This window comes from Gopherus flavomarginatus, chromosome 3 (assembly GCF_025201925.1).
Source record: "Gopherus flavomarginatus isolate rGopFla2 chromosome 3, rGopFla2.mat.asm, whole genome shotgun sequence".
In the NCBI taxonomy this organism is placed as follows: domain Eukaryota; kingdom Metazoa; phylum Chordata; order Testudines; family Testudinidae; genus Gopherus; species Gopherus flavomarginatus.
The window spans coordinates 26,026,909-26,042,056 of NC_066619.1; the positions used below are offsets into that span (position 1 = coordinate 26,026,909).

The 15,148-nt window shown below is 42.1% G+C and overlaps 1 protein-coding gene across 2 annotated transcripts in view; it reads left to right on the forward strand.

The window, feature by feature from the left end:
- The window catches only part of LOC127046613 (sperm flagellar protein 2-like), a 42,151-nt gene that overhangs the window by 5,381 nt on the left and 21,622 nt on the right, over positions 1–15,148 (forward strand). Inside the window, exons 2-4 of one of the 2 annotated variants that reach the window (XM_050943827.1) lie at positions 37–168; positions 9,813–9,919; positions 13,476–13,658. In XM_050943827.1, coding sequence (XP_050799784.1) covers positions 153–168; positions 9,813–9,919; positions 13,476–13,658 — 306 coding nt within the window. In that variant the 5' untranslated portion in view covers positions 37–152. The remainder of the gene's footprint in view (positions 1–36; positions 169–9,812; positions 9,920–13,475; positions 13,659–15,148) is intronic. The other variant, XM_050943828.1, reaches the window with a different exon arrangement.

Below are 15,148 nucleotides of genomic sequence, written 5' to 3' on the forward strand. Positions count from 1 at the left end.
TAAACAGGTACTCCTCATGTCCCTGGACCATGACAGATGCTGGTGGAGGCTGAACTCATCTGGAAAAGGAGTTCTTGAGACGTGGAATACTGGATGCATTTTCATCATCTTGGGCAGTTGGAGTTTGAAGGCTACAGAGACTGATCCGTTGGATGGGCCAACATATCGGTAATCCAGCTTTCATGAAGGTCAAGTAGAGTCAAAGTCAGCCTGGAGAGCCATACTTCATCTGTGATGTAACGGGTTCCCTGCCAATGGAGAGTGGCGTACCATTTGAAATCCTGTTTGGTTGGTTTTAGGTGGGCTTTCAACTCTTCTTGGATGCAGAGCAGGTGTTCCACTAGGTTGGAGGCTGTGGGTACATGAGAGACTTGTGGCGTAGACAGATGGAACTGGGAGTGGAAGCCATAACTGATATAAAAAGGACTCTGGTGGGTTAATCTCTAACCAGAAATGTTATACACAAATTTGGCAAAAGAGAGGAATCAAACCCAGTCATTCTGATGGTAATTGATTAAGCAGTGGAGGTTTAGGTCAAGAATTTGTTTGTGTTCCATCTGTCCATACGTCTAGCAGCGATAAGCTGAGGAGACCAATAGATCCACATCCAGGAGCTTGAACAACTCTAGCCAGAAATATTAAATGAACTGTGATCTTCAGTCAGATGTAATGTTGGACAATAGACCATGGAGTTTGAAGACATGGTTGAAAAGCAGTCATTCTGTTACTTTCAGTGTGGGAATTTGAAGGCACAGCATGAAATGGAACATTTTTGTAAATGGGTTGACAATGACTAGCACAGTTATGTGGCACTGGGCATTTGGAAGTTCAATGATAAAGTCCTTGTAGATGGATGCCAAAGGTTGAGGCAGAGTTCACGATGGAATCAAAGTGTCCAGAGGATTGGCAATGGAAGTCTTCATTCAAGTGCATATATCACAGAAGTTGATGTAAAATTCAATAAACAAATGCAGCTTTGACAACCAAAATTTTGAGACACCAGCCTCAACATTTTCCAATGGCTGAACACAAATCACGACATAGCCAGAGTATTGCTAGAAGTGGTTGACCATTAGCGATATAAATCTGGTCTTTAACCAAGAGAATCTTGTTCTTGACCAAGAATTTTGAGTTAGGAGCTAGGTTCATTTCAGTCAACATAAGTTTAGCTGCAAGTGGATTAAGGGGTAGGAGGGACTTCACGAGAGATGGCAAGGGGTGTTGTTCACTGCCACATGAGCATAATGGCATTGTTTCAACACTGTCCCATTTCCTTTGTCTTTGTGCTTACTCTTACAAGACAACCATTCTTGGCACCTGAGGGATACGTCAGGATGAAGTTAAACCTGAAAAAAGGGACCAATGAATCTGGCATTGATTGAGAGCTCTTGCACTTCACAAGTATCCACGCATGCTTGGACTGGGAAACATTCACCTTCCAGGTGATGGCACCATTCTTCAACAGCCGCCTCGATGGCCAGCAGTTCTTTGCCATAGATTTCATGGTTTTGCTCCATGTGCATCAGTTTCCAGGATTAAAATGCACAAGGATGAAGCATACCCTGGGGCCCATGTCGCTATGACCGTACTACTGTAGTCACATAATTGGAGGCATCTGCTTCAACAACATAGGGTTTTGCTGTGTCCAGATGTACCAAGGTGGGTGCTGATGTAATTGATCAAAGGTGGCCTGGGCTTCTTGTGTACTAGCAAATATAGTATTCTTCCAGAGCAGCCAAGTAATCAGGGTCACCACCTTTGAAAACCCCTGGATGAATCACCAATAAAAATTGGCAAATCCCAGGAAATACTGGACATCACAGACATTTCTTGGGCTACCCAGTCCATGATTGTGGATACTCCTGAGGTCCATACCTGTCTTGCTGAGGAAAATGACATAGTTAAGAAGTTCACAGACAGGTGGGTGTAACGTCTCAGGTATCCTGTACAGGCCATTTGCTTGTAGAAACTCAAGTACCAGGCAGACATGTTGGTCGTGTGGGGCTTGATTTTCTGAGAAGATGAGGATGTCATTGTCATGGATCCACAGGGTCTAATGTACAATCAACCTATTACCAGTCCCTTGGGAAGTGACCCCAGTAGGGACCGGGCGCCAAGTACCAACATGGTTCCACGGGGCAGGCCAGGGTCCTCAAGACTCCAAGACTGTGCCTTCCAACACCAGCAAACCATGTCTCTCTCCGTGGCTCCCTACAGTGGATCCCGTCAAGGCAGACTCCTACAGGAGGCTTATCTTGTACCTCTTCAGAGATCAATACCCTTAGTATTTACAGCAACAGCAAGCAGCCTTTTCAAAATAAGATACCTGTTATACAGAAACTGAATAGTCTTTGGGATAGCACAGAGAGGCAAAAGTTAAGCCATAGTCCTTTCTGACCAAGCCAGTGTAAATGCCAGCCAAGCTGTGATGGTTTCAGTCTGTCTCCCTGTTTCTCTATTCCAGTTCCAGGTGAGAGCAGCAAGCCTCTTCCAGAAGCCAACCCTTTATCCTCAATGGTCACCTCTCAGTCCTTTCTTCTCCAGGCAGGGCCTTGCTGAGTTTCCAACTGCACCTGAAGGAACTTCCCACTGTTGAGTATAGATTGCTCAGTCTTTGGGGCTTCCATTGTACTGCTGGATCCTCTGTTGATCTGGGCTGGTTTCAGCCAGTTCTTTAACAACCCATTCATTTCACCCAGACAACAAGGTGACACACACACCTCATATCTTCTGCATTGTTCCAGAAGGAGTGTTAACCCTTTCCCCCCCCCGGGTGGCAATGCAAAGTACAGGAAGAAACTGAGGCACACATAGGATTTATAGAAATATTACCAAAAAATCCCACTTCCTCACAGTCATCCAGGTAGATCACCATGAACTGGTCTAGATTAGAACATCCTTGAAAATGTCATTGACAACGTTTGGAAATATGGCTGAGGTGAGAAACTCAGTTTGATTTGTCACCCTTCCAAATTCAGACTAGATTGTAAGCACTGCGAAGATCAAACCTGGTAAATAACTTGTCAGAACCTACCCTTTCCAACAACCTGTTGAACAAAGGAAAGGGATACTTATTTTTAACAGTGATTTTGTTCAACACGATAGCCTATGCAAAGATGCAAGGAGCCACCCTCTTTTTTAACAAACAGAATCAGAGCTCCAGCAGGAGACATGGACAGACAAATTAAATTCTGTGCAAGATTCTTGGCAACACATTCTTATAAGGCCCTGAGTTCTGGTTCCAATAGAAATAAATCCATCCAAATGGAATTCTGGCCCTTGGCTGGAGGTTGATGGGGCAGTCATAGGGTCTGTGTCAGTTGTCAGCAGCAGTAGCTTGACTCAAATCATTTCTTGCATCTTCCAAGAGATGTCAGGGCCATGGTTCAGGGAATGCTGAACATGGTCAAGAAGTGTGGTGAACTGATTAAATTAAACTGCAAAGTTTCCTGATGGTCTTGGATTTCAACCTGGAGGGGCACAGTTTCATGTGTGACTGGACTTGAGGATGGCATGCTACCATCAGTCAATTCCATTAGGTCTGGAGTGAGGTTTTTCTGCACTGCAAGTTGGTTAGCTTTGACGAACTCCATGTCCATAAAATTACTAGACATCAGAATCCACAAGCTCGGAGCTGGATGCAGTTCACTTAAAGTATAGATGGGATGCAGAGGCAGAGCAAGACCAGCAGGTATGGAAGGTAACAATTTGTGTCTGCCAAGATACATGTTAGAAAGACAAGATGGGTGAGGTAATATCTTTTATTGGACCAACTTCTGTTGGTGAGAGAGACGAGCTTCAAGCTTTTTCAGGTAAGCTTGAAAGCTGATCTATCTCACCAACAGCAGTTGGTCCAATAAAAGATATCATCTCGCCCACCTTGTCTCTCTAATATCATGGGACCAACACAGCTACAACAACAGTGCATACGAGATACATGATGGCAGAAAAGGGGGTACATGTGAAGGACGTGACTCCATGGTTATGTCCAGCTGCAAACCCTCTAATGGGGCTGGACACAGTCATTTCCCAGGGATAGGATCTGGATTTAAAGGGACATTCAGTAGTGAAATGGCCTTGTACACCACAGTGTACACAAAGTCTGTTCTGCACCAATACTCCTTTTCCTGATCTGTGAGGTACCTTTGCCTTATTCTCATCCGCATAGGCTCTGGTCCTAGAACAGCCTCTGGGGATGGCCAGAATGGAGCAGAGATAAACTGAGCATGTGGGGGTGTCCTCTTCTTGGCATTGTTCGGACAAATGGCTGGCAGTCCAGATATACAATTCAGTATATGAATTTAGAATGGGGCAGAAGTGGTATATCTGGGCTGCCTGATTCCACCCTGTATAAGCAACCATATGCCAAAAGTAAGCAGCATGTGCCAGTATGGCCAGTGGCCTTGTCAGAGAAACTTCAGCAGTTTCAGCGGCTTTAGTAGTACAAGTGCAATTCAGATAGTCAAATGTCAACGAAAAGGTGTGGATGAACTCATTGAAATTAGTAAGGATCAGGCTAACCTATTCCAGAAGTGGCAAGAACCAGTTAAGGGTTTCACCGGTCAATAAATTGATGATAAGCCCACCTTTGTCTGGTCATCGGGATACATTATGGGACACATCAAGAACAAAAGGCAATATTGATTAACAAATTCACAAAATGTCTGGCAGTTCCCTTCAAACCTTTTCAGAAGTGGGCCTTTCCAGAGGGACCATAGCCAGCACTACTAGAGCTGCTGGGATTTATGAGCAGACAAAGACATTCTTCAGTTGCAGCTGGGCAAGCTGATCCTGAAGGCTTTGGACTAACTTCATCATCTCAGTGCTGAACATCCCAGGGGGTTTCCATCTCAGGCATTGGAGCCACACATGTAAGGAGAAGTCTGCTCAAACTGTCAGGACAGCCAGCCAGCCAGCCGTGGCTTGAGCAGGAGCAGATTCTCAGAATTACCAAACTGCTGGGATTATCCCTGAGAAGGTAGTGACGTTGAACAGACTGGAGTGGCTGCTTTCATTAGAAGCCTATATACCTGCATTGGGTCACCTATTAGATTCTTGCTTGTGAATTGGCTGGACCTTTAGGACTCACAGGGAATTACCTTAAATGGGTTTATCAAGCTCAGAACACTCATCACAAAAAGCCCCGCAGTAGTGGGGAGTCACAGCCTGAAAGGAGGAAGGGGCATAGAGAGAGAATCAGTTCCTAAAACACACTAGTTATGCTATGTAGTAGTCAAACAGATTCTTAGTGCCCATTGCCACTGAAATTTTTCTTTATAAACTGCCTTCATAAAGAATAAAGAATTGCCTGCAGTGAATAAAATCAGAACTAAAAAATCTATATAATTATTGGCGTGGTTTTTTAAAAAAATAAACACAAGAAGTCCAGGCTGTAGCTAAAGGTATGTCTACACTATGAAATTAGGTCCATTTAATAGAAGTTGATCTTTAGAAATCAATTTTATACAGTAGATTGTGTACGTCCCCACTAAGCGCATTAAGTCGGCAGAGTGCATCCTCAATACCTGCTAGCATTGACTCACAGAGCGGTGCACTGTGGGTAGCTATCCCACAGTTCCCTCAGTCTCCACTGCCCATTGGAATTCTGGGTTAAGCTCCCAATGCCTGATGTGGCAAAAACATTGTCGTGGGTGGTTTTGAGTACATGTCATCAGTCTCCCTTCCCTCCCTCTGTGAAAGCAATGGCAGACAATCGTTTCACACCTTTTATCCTGGGTTACTCATGCAGGCACCATAGCACAGCAAGCATGGAGCCCGCTCAGCTCAGCGCTGCTGTTGTGAGCATTGTAAACACCTTGCGCATTATCCTGCAGTATGTGTAGAACTTGGCTAAGAGATGCCAGCATGAGGATGATTGTGAGGAAGACATGGACAAAGACGTTCCTGAAAGCACAGGCTGTGGCAATTGGGACATCATGGCAGCAGTGGGGCTGGTTTATACAGTGGAACACTGATTCTTGGCCCGGCAAACACGCACAGACTGGTGGGACTGGATAGTGTTGCAGGTATGGAATGATTCACAGTGGCTGCTAAACTTTCGCATGCGTAAGGCCCCTTTCCTTGAACTTTTTGAGTTGCTTTCCCCCTCCCTGAAGCACAGGAATACCAAGATGAGAGCTGCCCTGACAGTTGAGAAGTGAGTGGCAATAGCCCTGTGGAAGCTTGCAATGCCTGACTGCTACCTGTCAGTCCAGAATCAACTTGGAGTGGGCAAATCTACTGTGGAAACTGCTGTGATCCAAGTAGCCAGTGCAATCACTGATGTTCAGTTATCAAGGGTAGTGACTCTGGGAAATGTGCAGGTCATAGTGGATGGCTTTGCTGCAGTGGGATTCCCTAACTGTAGTGGGACAATATATGGAATGCATATCCCTATCTTGGCACTGGACCACCTTGCCAACCAGTACGTAAACCACAAGGGGTACTTTTCAGTGGTGCTGTAAGCACTGGTGGATCACAATGGACATTTCACCAACATCAACATGGGATGGCCAGGAAAGGTGCATGATGCTCACATCTTTAGGAACTCGGGGCTGTTCAAGCAGCTGCAAGAAGGGACTTACTTCCCAGACCAGAAAATTACCATTGGGGATGTTGAAATACCAATAGTTATCCTTGGGGACCAAGCTTCCCCCTTGCTCCCATGGTTTATGAAGCCGTACACAGGCAGCCTAGACAGTAGTAAGGCGCAGTTCAACTATAGGTTGAGCAAGTGCAGAATGGTGGTAGAATGTGTCTTTGAACGTTTAAAAATTGGGCGTTCATAAATTGCACTAGAGGAATCAGCCCCATGTGTCCCACTAACAATGCACAAGGTTAAAGGGGAGCTCAGCTGGGGGCCTAACTAGAGCAGGCACCATCCCTTTAAATGCTCCCCTCCTTTGCCTTCTCCTTGTAGGTGAGGAGGGCTCAGGGCAGCCTTTTTTTTTTTTTAATTTATTTAGTTGGGGATTGGTGTTGCTTTGAGCAGGGGGTTGAACTAGATGACTTTCCTGACATCCCTTCCAATCCTGATATTCTATGATTCTATGAAAAGCTTACTGGCGCTGTTTGCTGACTAGGTTAGATCTCAGTGCAACCAGTATTCTCATTGTTATTGCTGCTTGCTGTGTGCTATATAATATCTGTGAGAGTAAGGGGGAGATATTTATGGTGGGATGGGACGTTGAGGCAAATTGCCTGGCAGTTGTTTTGAGCAGCCAGACACCAGGGCTATTAGAAGAGCACAGCTAGGCATGCTGCATACCAGAGAGGCTTTGAAAACGAGTTTCATGACTGGCCAGGCTATGGTGTGACAGTTGTGTGTATTTCTCCTTGATGCCTTCACCCCTCCCCCCACCGTGGGGCTGTTCTCCAGAATGATCCCTTTTAGCCAAGCTCAAACAGCCCAGCATGAACGGGGTCCTTTTACTGTTCCCTTACAAAAATTCGCCTATTTCAACCAGGTGACCATGAATGATATCACTCTCCTGAGGCTAATACAAAAAGATATAGACTGAATGTTGCTTGAATGCGACCAAAACCCAGGACCATTTGCTCCCATACTTTGTGCTGCATTGATTCCAGACTACTTGCTTGGTGTGGTAAAGTGTCCTACCATGGAGGATGAAATAAAGCAGCCCTCCCCAGAAATCTTCTGCAAAGGCTTTCAGAGTACCTCCAGGAGAGCTTCATAGAGATGTCCCTGGAGGATTCCCACTCCATCCCCAGACACATTAACAGACTTTTCTAGTAGCTGTACTGGCTGCAAATGCATCCCAATTCTTCAGGGCAAATCACATATTAAATACTATTGCTTTTAAACCCTGTACTGTAGTTACAAATGTGCACTCACCAGAGGTGCCTTCTCCAGTTTCAGGGTCGGGGATCCCACCTTGGGAGGGTATTGGCTCCAGGGTGATGGAAAGGCCCTTGCTGCTGGGGAGAATGGATTCACCGCTTGCCTGCTGCGCATTCTCCTCCTCCTCCTCCTCTTCCTCTTCCACAAAATCCTCCTTCTTGTTGCGTGAGACTCCCACCTTGCTGGTGTCCATGGACAGTGGTGGGGTAGTGGTAGGGTCCCCCCCCTAGAATGCCATGCAAATGATCATAGAAGCAGCATGTATGGGGCTCTGACCCAGAGTAACCATTTGCCTCCTTTGTCTTTTGGTAGGCTTGCCTGAGCTCCTTAACTTTCACATGGCATTGCTATGTGTCCCTGTTGTAGCCTTTGTCCACCATGCCCTATGTGATTTTGGCATATATATTAGCATTTTGTCTTTTTGATCAGAGTTCGGCCTCCACAGATTCTTCTCCCAATACAGCAATCAGATCCAGTGTCTCCCTTTTGGTCTATGCTGCAGCTCGTTTGCAATTCTGGGGGGACTGCATGGTCACCTGTGCTGCTGAGCTCACCACGCTGACCAAACAAGAAATGAAGTTCAAAATTTCCCAGGGCTTTTCCTGTGTACCTGGCTAGTGCATCAGAGTTCACAGAATTCACTCTGGACAGAATGCTGTCCAGAGAGGTCATATCGGTGCACTCTGGGATAGCTCCTGGAGGCCAATACTGTTGAATTGAGTCCGCACTACTCCAAATTCAACCCTCACCGGAGAGGAGTACAGAAGTCAATTTTAAGAGCCCTTTAGATCGACAGAACAGGTTTGGTTGTGTAGACGCATTCATTTTAAAATCGACCTAACGCGGCTAAATTCGACCTAACCCTGTAGTGTAGACCAGGGCTAAGAGAAATGTAAGGAAATAGCTATTTTTCTGAGGATGTTTGATGAAGATGTCACTTACAGGCCCTATGAAAATCCCATCTTCTAGAAGCATGGCAGTAATACTAGCCAGACAAAGGTCAGTTTTGCCTCTCAAAACTGAAGTCATATGAGGCTCACTCCATATTTTAAACTTTATTGCCTGAACAGTGATTGCACACTAAATCCTAATCTAGTTTGTCTGTGTTTCAAAATCCACAATTTATTTATCTTATTTACCTCAGCAACCACAGTCTTCCTTTTTTAAATGTGAAATTTTTGCATATAATCTCAATTTTCTATTTATTCAAATAAAAGTACCTACTTGTTTATCAAAGATAAATAGACATAGTAATTGTTTTCTTTTAATTTCATTAGAAAACTTCTTTGCATTAGATATCTACAATTTTCAGAAGCTGGGCTTTCATAAAGAATTTTTATTTTGAAATAAAGTTAAATTATTTAACTGTAGCTGGAATTTTCTGCAAATGTATTGTGGTTTCCTTAAAGTTCCACTCTTTCATATCTACTTGCTTTCAAGAGTAAGCATCTGATGTTTTCTAGTTAACCTAAACTGAAGAATGTAGGTCTTATGAATCAAAAAGAAAGCATTGGTAGCGATAGTGATATTCATATACAAGACTATGTTGGTGTGTGGCAGCTAGCATCTGTGATGACCTCTCTACTTATTAACTGTCAATGTAATCTAGTCAAAGATGGATTAGTGATCATAGTACAGGCGAAGAGGTCAAACATGCAAAATAAATGCAATTTATCATATGGTTCTGAAGTTTATTAGGTGGCTATAAAATGGATTATAAGGACCATACATGTGGTGTAATTCACAGCATGTGTATATTTTATATATAAAAATGTAAGAGCTGGAACAACAGAGGATACTTTTGTGAACTACACTGATAGTACAAGTAATTTTTCTGTAATCATAGAAAGTAAATACTCAAAATATAGTTTATTTTATACCAATATTCCCATTCAGAAATTGCAAATATGTCTTTTGCTATCCATTTGACACATTTTTATTTTTTCGCTAGGTTTAATATCAAATAAAATATTTATTGACATTCTTCTTGACTTGATTACTTTGAACCTTGGAACAAACAGCCTTCCTGATGTATGGATGCGCCTCACAGTTTCAGATGTAAGTTTTAATTAATATTTTCATTTCTGTAGATCTCATAGACTCATAGACTCTAGGACTGAAAGGGACCTCGAGAGGTCATCGAGTCCAGTCCCCTGCCCTCATGGCAGGACCAAATACTGTCTAGACCATCCCTAATAGACATTTATCTAACCTACTCTTAAATATCTCCAGAGATGGAGATTCCACAACTTCCCTAGGCAATCTATTCCAGTGTTTAACTACCCTGACAGTTAGGAACTTTTTCCTAATGTCCAACCTAAATCTCCCTTGATGCAGTTTAAGCCCATTGCTTCTTGTTCTATCATTGGAGGCTAAGGTGAACAAGTTTTCTCCCTCTTCCTGATGACACCCTTTTAGATACCTGAAAACTGCTATCATGTCCCCTCTCAGTCTTCTCTTTTCCAAACTAAACAAACCCAATTGTTTCAGCCTTCCTTCATAGGTCATGTTCTCAAGACCTTTAATCATTCTCGTTGCTCTTCTCTGGACCCTCTCCAATTTCTCCTCATCTTTCTTGAAATGCGGTGCCCAGAACTGGACACAATACTCCAGTTGAGGCCTGACCAGCGCAGAGTAGAGCAGAAGAATGACTTCTCGTGTCTTGTTTACAACACACCTGTTAATGCATCCCAGAATCACGTTTGCTTTTTTTGCAACAGTATCACACTGTTCACTCATATTAAGCTTGTGGTCCACTGTGACCCCTAGATCTCTTTCTGCCATACTCCTTCCTAGACAGTCTCTTCCCATTCTGTATGTGTGAAACTGATTGTTCCTTCCTAAGTGGAGCACTTTGCATTTATCTTTATTGAACTTCATCCTGTTTACCTCAGACCATTTCTCCAATTTGTCCAGATCATTTTGAATTTTGACCCTGTCCTCCAAAACAGTTGCAATCCCTCCCAGTTTGGTATCGTCTGCAAACTTAATAAGCTTACTTTCTATGCCAACATCTAAATCGTTGATGAAGATATTGAACAGAACCGGTCCCAAAACAGACCCCTGCGGAACCCCACTTGTTATACCTTTCCAGCAGGATTGGGAGCCATTAATAACTACTCTCTGAGTACGGTTATCCAGCCAGTTATGCACCCACCTTATAGTAGCCCCATCTAAATTGTACTTTCCTAGTTTATCTATAAGAATATCATGCGAGACCATATCAAATGCCTTACTAAAGTCTAGGTATATCACATCCACGGCTTCTCCCTTATCCACAAGGCTCGTTATCCTATCAAAGAATGCTATCAGATTAGTTTGACACCATTTGTTCTTTACAAATCCATGCTGGCTATTCCCTATCACCTTACCACCTTCCAAGTGTTTGCAGATGATTTCTTTAATTACTTGCTCCATTATCTTCCCTGGCACAGAAGTTAAACTAACTGGTCTGTAGTTTCCTGAGTTGTTTTTATTTCCCTTTCTATAGATGGGCACTATATTTGCCCTTTTCCAGTCTGCTGGAATCTCCCCCGTCTCCCATGATTTCCCAAAGATAATAGCTAGAGGCTCAGATACCTCCTCTATTAACTCCTTGTGTATTCTAGGATGCATTTCATCAGGCCCTGGTGACTTGCAGGCATCTAACTTTTCTAAGTGATTTTTTACTTGCTCTTTTTTTATTTTATCTTCTAAACCTACCCTCTTCCCGTAAGCATTCACTATATTAGTGAATGCTTACGGGATCTCATCACTTGAACATTTTGCCAGTTTGGCTGGTGAATATGCAGTTCTGGGCTATACATAGTAAATGTGGCCTTATTCTTACCATAAGGAAGCAATTTTAAAGGGCCTTCCCAGATATTACTCCCATCAGTTACTTTCTGTAAGAGTAAGTTTGTGGATGCAGCTATGACAAGATTTAAATGTGTATTTTATTACTCTATTTATTTATGCTTTTCTCACTTATAGTATATGAGCATTTCGGACATTAATTAATTTATTCTCACAACACCACTGTGGGGATAGGAATTATCTCCAGAGGGGGAACTGAGAAGCAGTGACATTAAGTAACTTGCCCAAGACTGAAGTAGACTCAACGGCAGAGCTGCAAATAGAACCTACATCTCCTGGGTCAATTCAGTGCTTAACCACAAGACCATATTTGCTCTTTATTCAACTGTAAATCCAAAATATGGGAATAAGAGGTTGGACCTGCATAGTGTTAAATATGTTTCTCCAAGATTCTTGTATTTTCTGTGTTAACATTAAATTTTCCAAATGATTATGTTTTTATTAACAGCACATGTGTCCAAGTCTATGGGATAAGGAGGATTACCAGATTTAGCAAATTTGGATTCTTCTAGGAAAAGGCTTAATCTCAGAGGATGAAATGCACTTACAGTGAAAGAGGGTTAACATTAAGGCTGTAATTGGGACTTAAGTGGCACCCAGAACTTTGTGTGGGCTCTTTGCACATGGGTGAATTTCACTGAGTACCTGATCAGTCCTAAAAGGTTCTGAGCAACAGGACCTCCCATTGACTTAAAAATTGGAATTGCAGATGCTCAGTACCTCTTGTAATCAGGCCATACATTTCTCTTTTTTTCATGGTAAAGAAATTAAATAGAAAGAACATGAGTCAGATGTCCAGTTTGTTGTTAGTGTATGTTAGTAGTAGTGTTGTTGGTAGTTGTAGTTAGTGTTGTTAGTAGTTGACGTGCGTGCAGGCTGAATGGAGGATTACTTACATCACTAATATAAAATGTATATCTATTTATGTATCCCACAACACATTCTTCAGTACACCTCTACCCCGATATAACATGACCCAATATAACGCAGTTTCACCTATAACACAGTAAGATTTTTTGGCTCCCGAGGACAGTGTTATATTGAGTAGAGGTGTATCTTTAGTCCTTACAGGTGTTAGATTTCCCAAAGCAGGCTTTCATTAAAGTGCACCCCTAGACATTGCTGCTTGTTTGGTGAAGTACAGTGAAAACCTCATCTCCAAGAAGAAATAGGAAGAACCCTCAGCCCATCATATATCTTAGAAATCTCACTGCAGGAGACCTCAGTGATGACTTGAACTGGGAGATGATGCTGTAAGGCTACAAATCCAGTCTCTTAGGAATTTAGGAAAAGGTTCTTACTCCTAACTGAGGAGCCCTATACTAGGTGCAATATATTCCCCTCTTTGCCTTACACATAATGGGCACTACTGCAAATAGATAATAATTGACTTGTCTGTGGGTATGAACAGAACTGAGGATCCACCTACTCCTCCCCATCCACCATCTTAGAGGGGAGTATCAAGTACACAGCTTTCATCTTGCTGGGGGACTCAAGGTCTAAGGATGCCTAAAATGACTGTGCAGGCTCTGAGAGGTTATCTTACTCACCTGTGCAACCACATTAAGACATGGCACAATCTGATGCTAAGTGTCTAAAAGTGGAGAGTCAGAGTTTGATGGCTATCTTCTGTCAGAGTTAAGAAAATTCATTCTGTATAATTGTCTAAAATTGTATTGTGTTTTATTTTAATTATGTAAGAAATGTATATTCTTACACACAACTGTAGTCCAAACTATTTATAATTTTATTTTTATAGTTACAAAATCTGGCAACTACATTAATGGTGAACTCAGAACTTATTGATTGGCGCAGATTCTTATTAACAGCAGCTCAACCATGGCCAGTTCCCTCTGTGATACAGCTCCTTAATACCCTGCACAGCTTTAAGGCTGTTGATGAAGCTGGATCAGGCTTTGTTACACAGGAATACTATAATCAGGTTATAATTGTTTCTTCTTTTCAATAATATTATTTTGTATTTTTTAATCAAAAGGCGTATTATTAGTTTTGTTCATTTCGTTTTATAAACTCAGTCTGAATTTTAATAGTTTTGGTATTTTGGGGATCCCTTTTGGTGAAACTTGTCTTATGCAGAGAAAACAAAGAAACTTTGCTAGATTGAGTCCAATATTTGCAAATCACATCCACAGTTTTTAATAACAAGAATCAGATTAATTAGTGGACGGTGTACATTTATTTCTCTCTTTCCTTGGGAACTAGTTTCTAATGAAAATACTCCTGTTCTAGAAAATCAGAAACTGACAGACTGTTATTTGATTCTTGTTATTTATTCTTTTTAATTTATCCAGATTTTTTTTGTTTTTGACAGTTCTACTTTAGCTGTAAAATATCTGTAATTTTATCTTGACTTAGTTAAACAAACAATTTCAGCAAATGAAGATTGATATTTCATCCTGCAGTGAGTGGGAAATAACAAGATTCTTTGGTTCAAATGCATAAGAAAATTTTAATTTGGGTCTTTGTTTTGCATAGTTCAGCAAGGTTTTTGGGAAGGGAGGTTTCATGAAAGTAAAGAATTTTGGGGAAGGCAGCAGTTCCCTTTCACAGGCATCTGTACTGCTCCTCTTGCAAAATTAAACGTTGGCAATATAATTCCAGAAGCCTGTGATTTTTCAGAATTTCTTTCTCCAAAGTCTCACCGATCCAACTACCTTCCAGCAGCAGGTGTCCCAAGACATTTGAAAAGAAACTAACCCTGCCAGAGCTGGAAAAGCCACAAAAAGGTGTAGCTATAGATGTTGCACCCACCTACACATTATTGTGGTATTTTTCACTGAGGTACTAGAGATTAAAAATATACCAACAGCTCCAAAGTGAACAGAATGTTAATGCAGCATTTTTGACACAGGATGCTAGTTTGAACATCCTTTTAACTCAGCATCTGATATGAGTGCTATGAAGTATGAACATTCTAGCAGTTGCCCTGCAGCCATGTCAATGTGTCTAAACTAGCAAAACAAAACTAAGTTTACTGAGGTCAGAAGATATTCTTTACAAAGGGTAAGACTGTTATAATTTAATGCTAAAAATGTAGCACTCTCATCTTTTCCTCTCCCTTCCACCAAGTACTTTCTTGCATGGAATGATCTTTGCAGATTTTTTTTTAATCCCTTAAGAAGTGTAGCTCAACTAATTAATATGTCAGTGCTATAAAATTTTCTGCTAAGAGGAAAGATGTGTTATTCCAGACCTAGATTCCACCTATCTCACTCTTCTATTGCAGAGAACATAGCACAAACCAAGAGCTATTCATCAGTAAATACTATGGCTCTATATAGGCATGGAAGGATTAGAGCCCAAAATCAGCTGGCACAGGCCAGCTGCGGGTATCTAATTGCAGTGTAGACGTACCCTAAGTGACTTCGGAGCCTCAGTCTCATCAAAAGTCGGTACCAGACTCCTAAATAC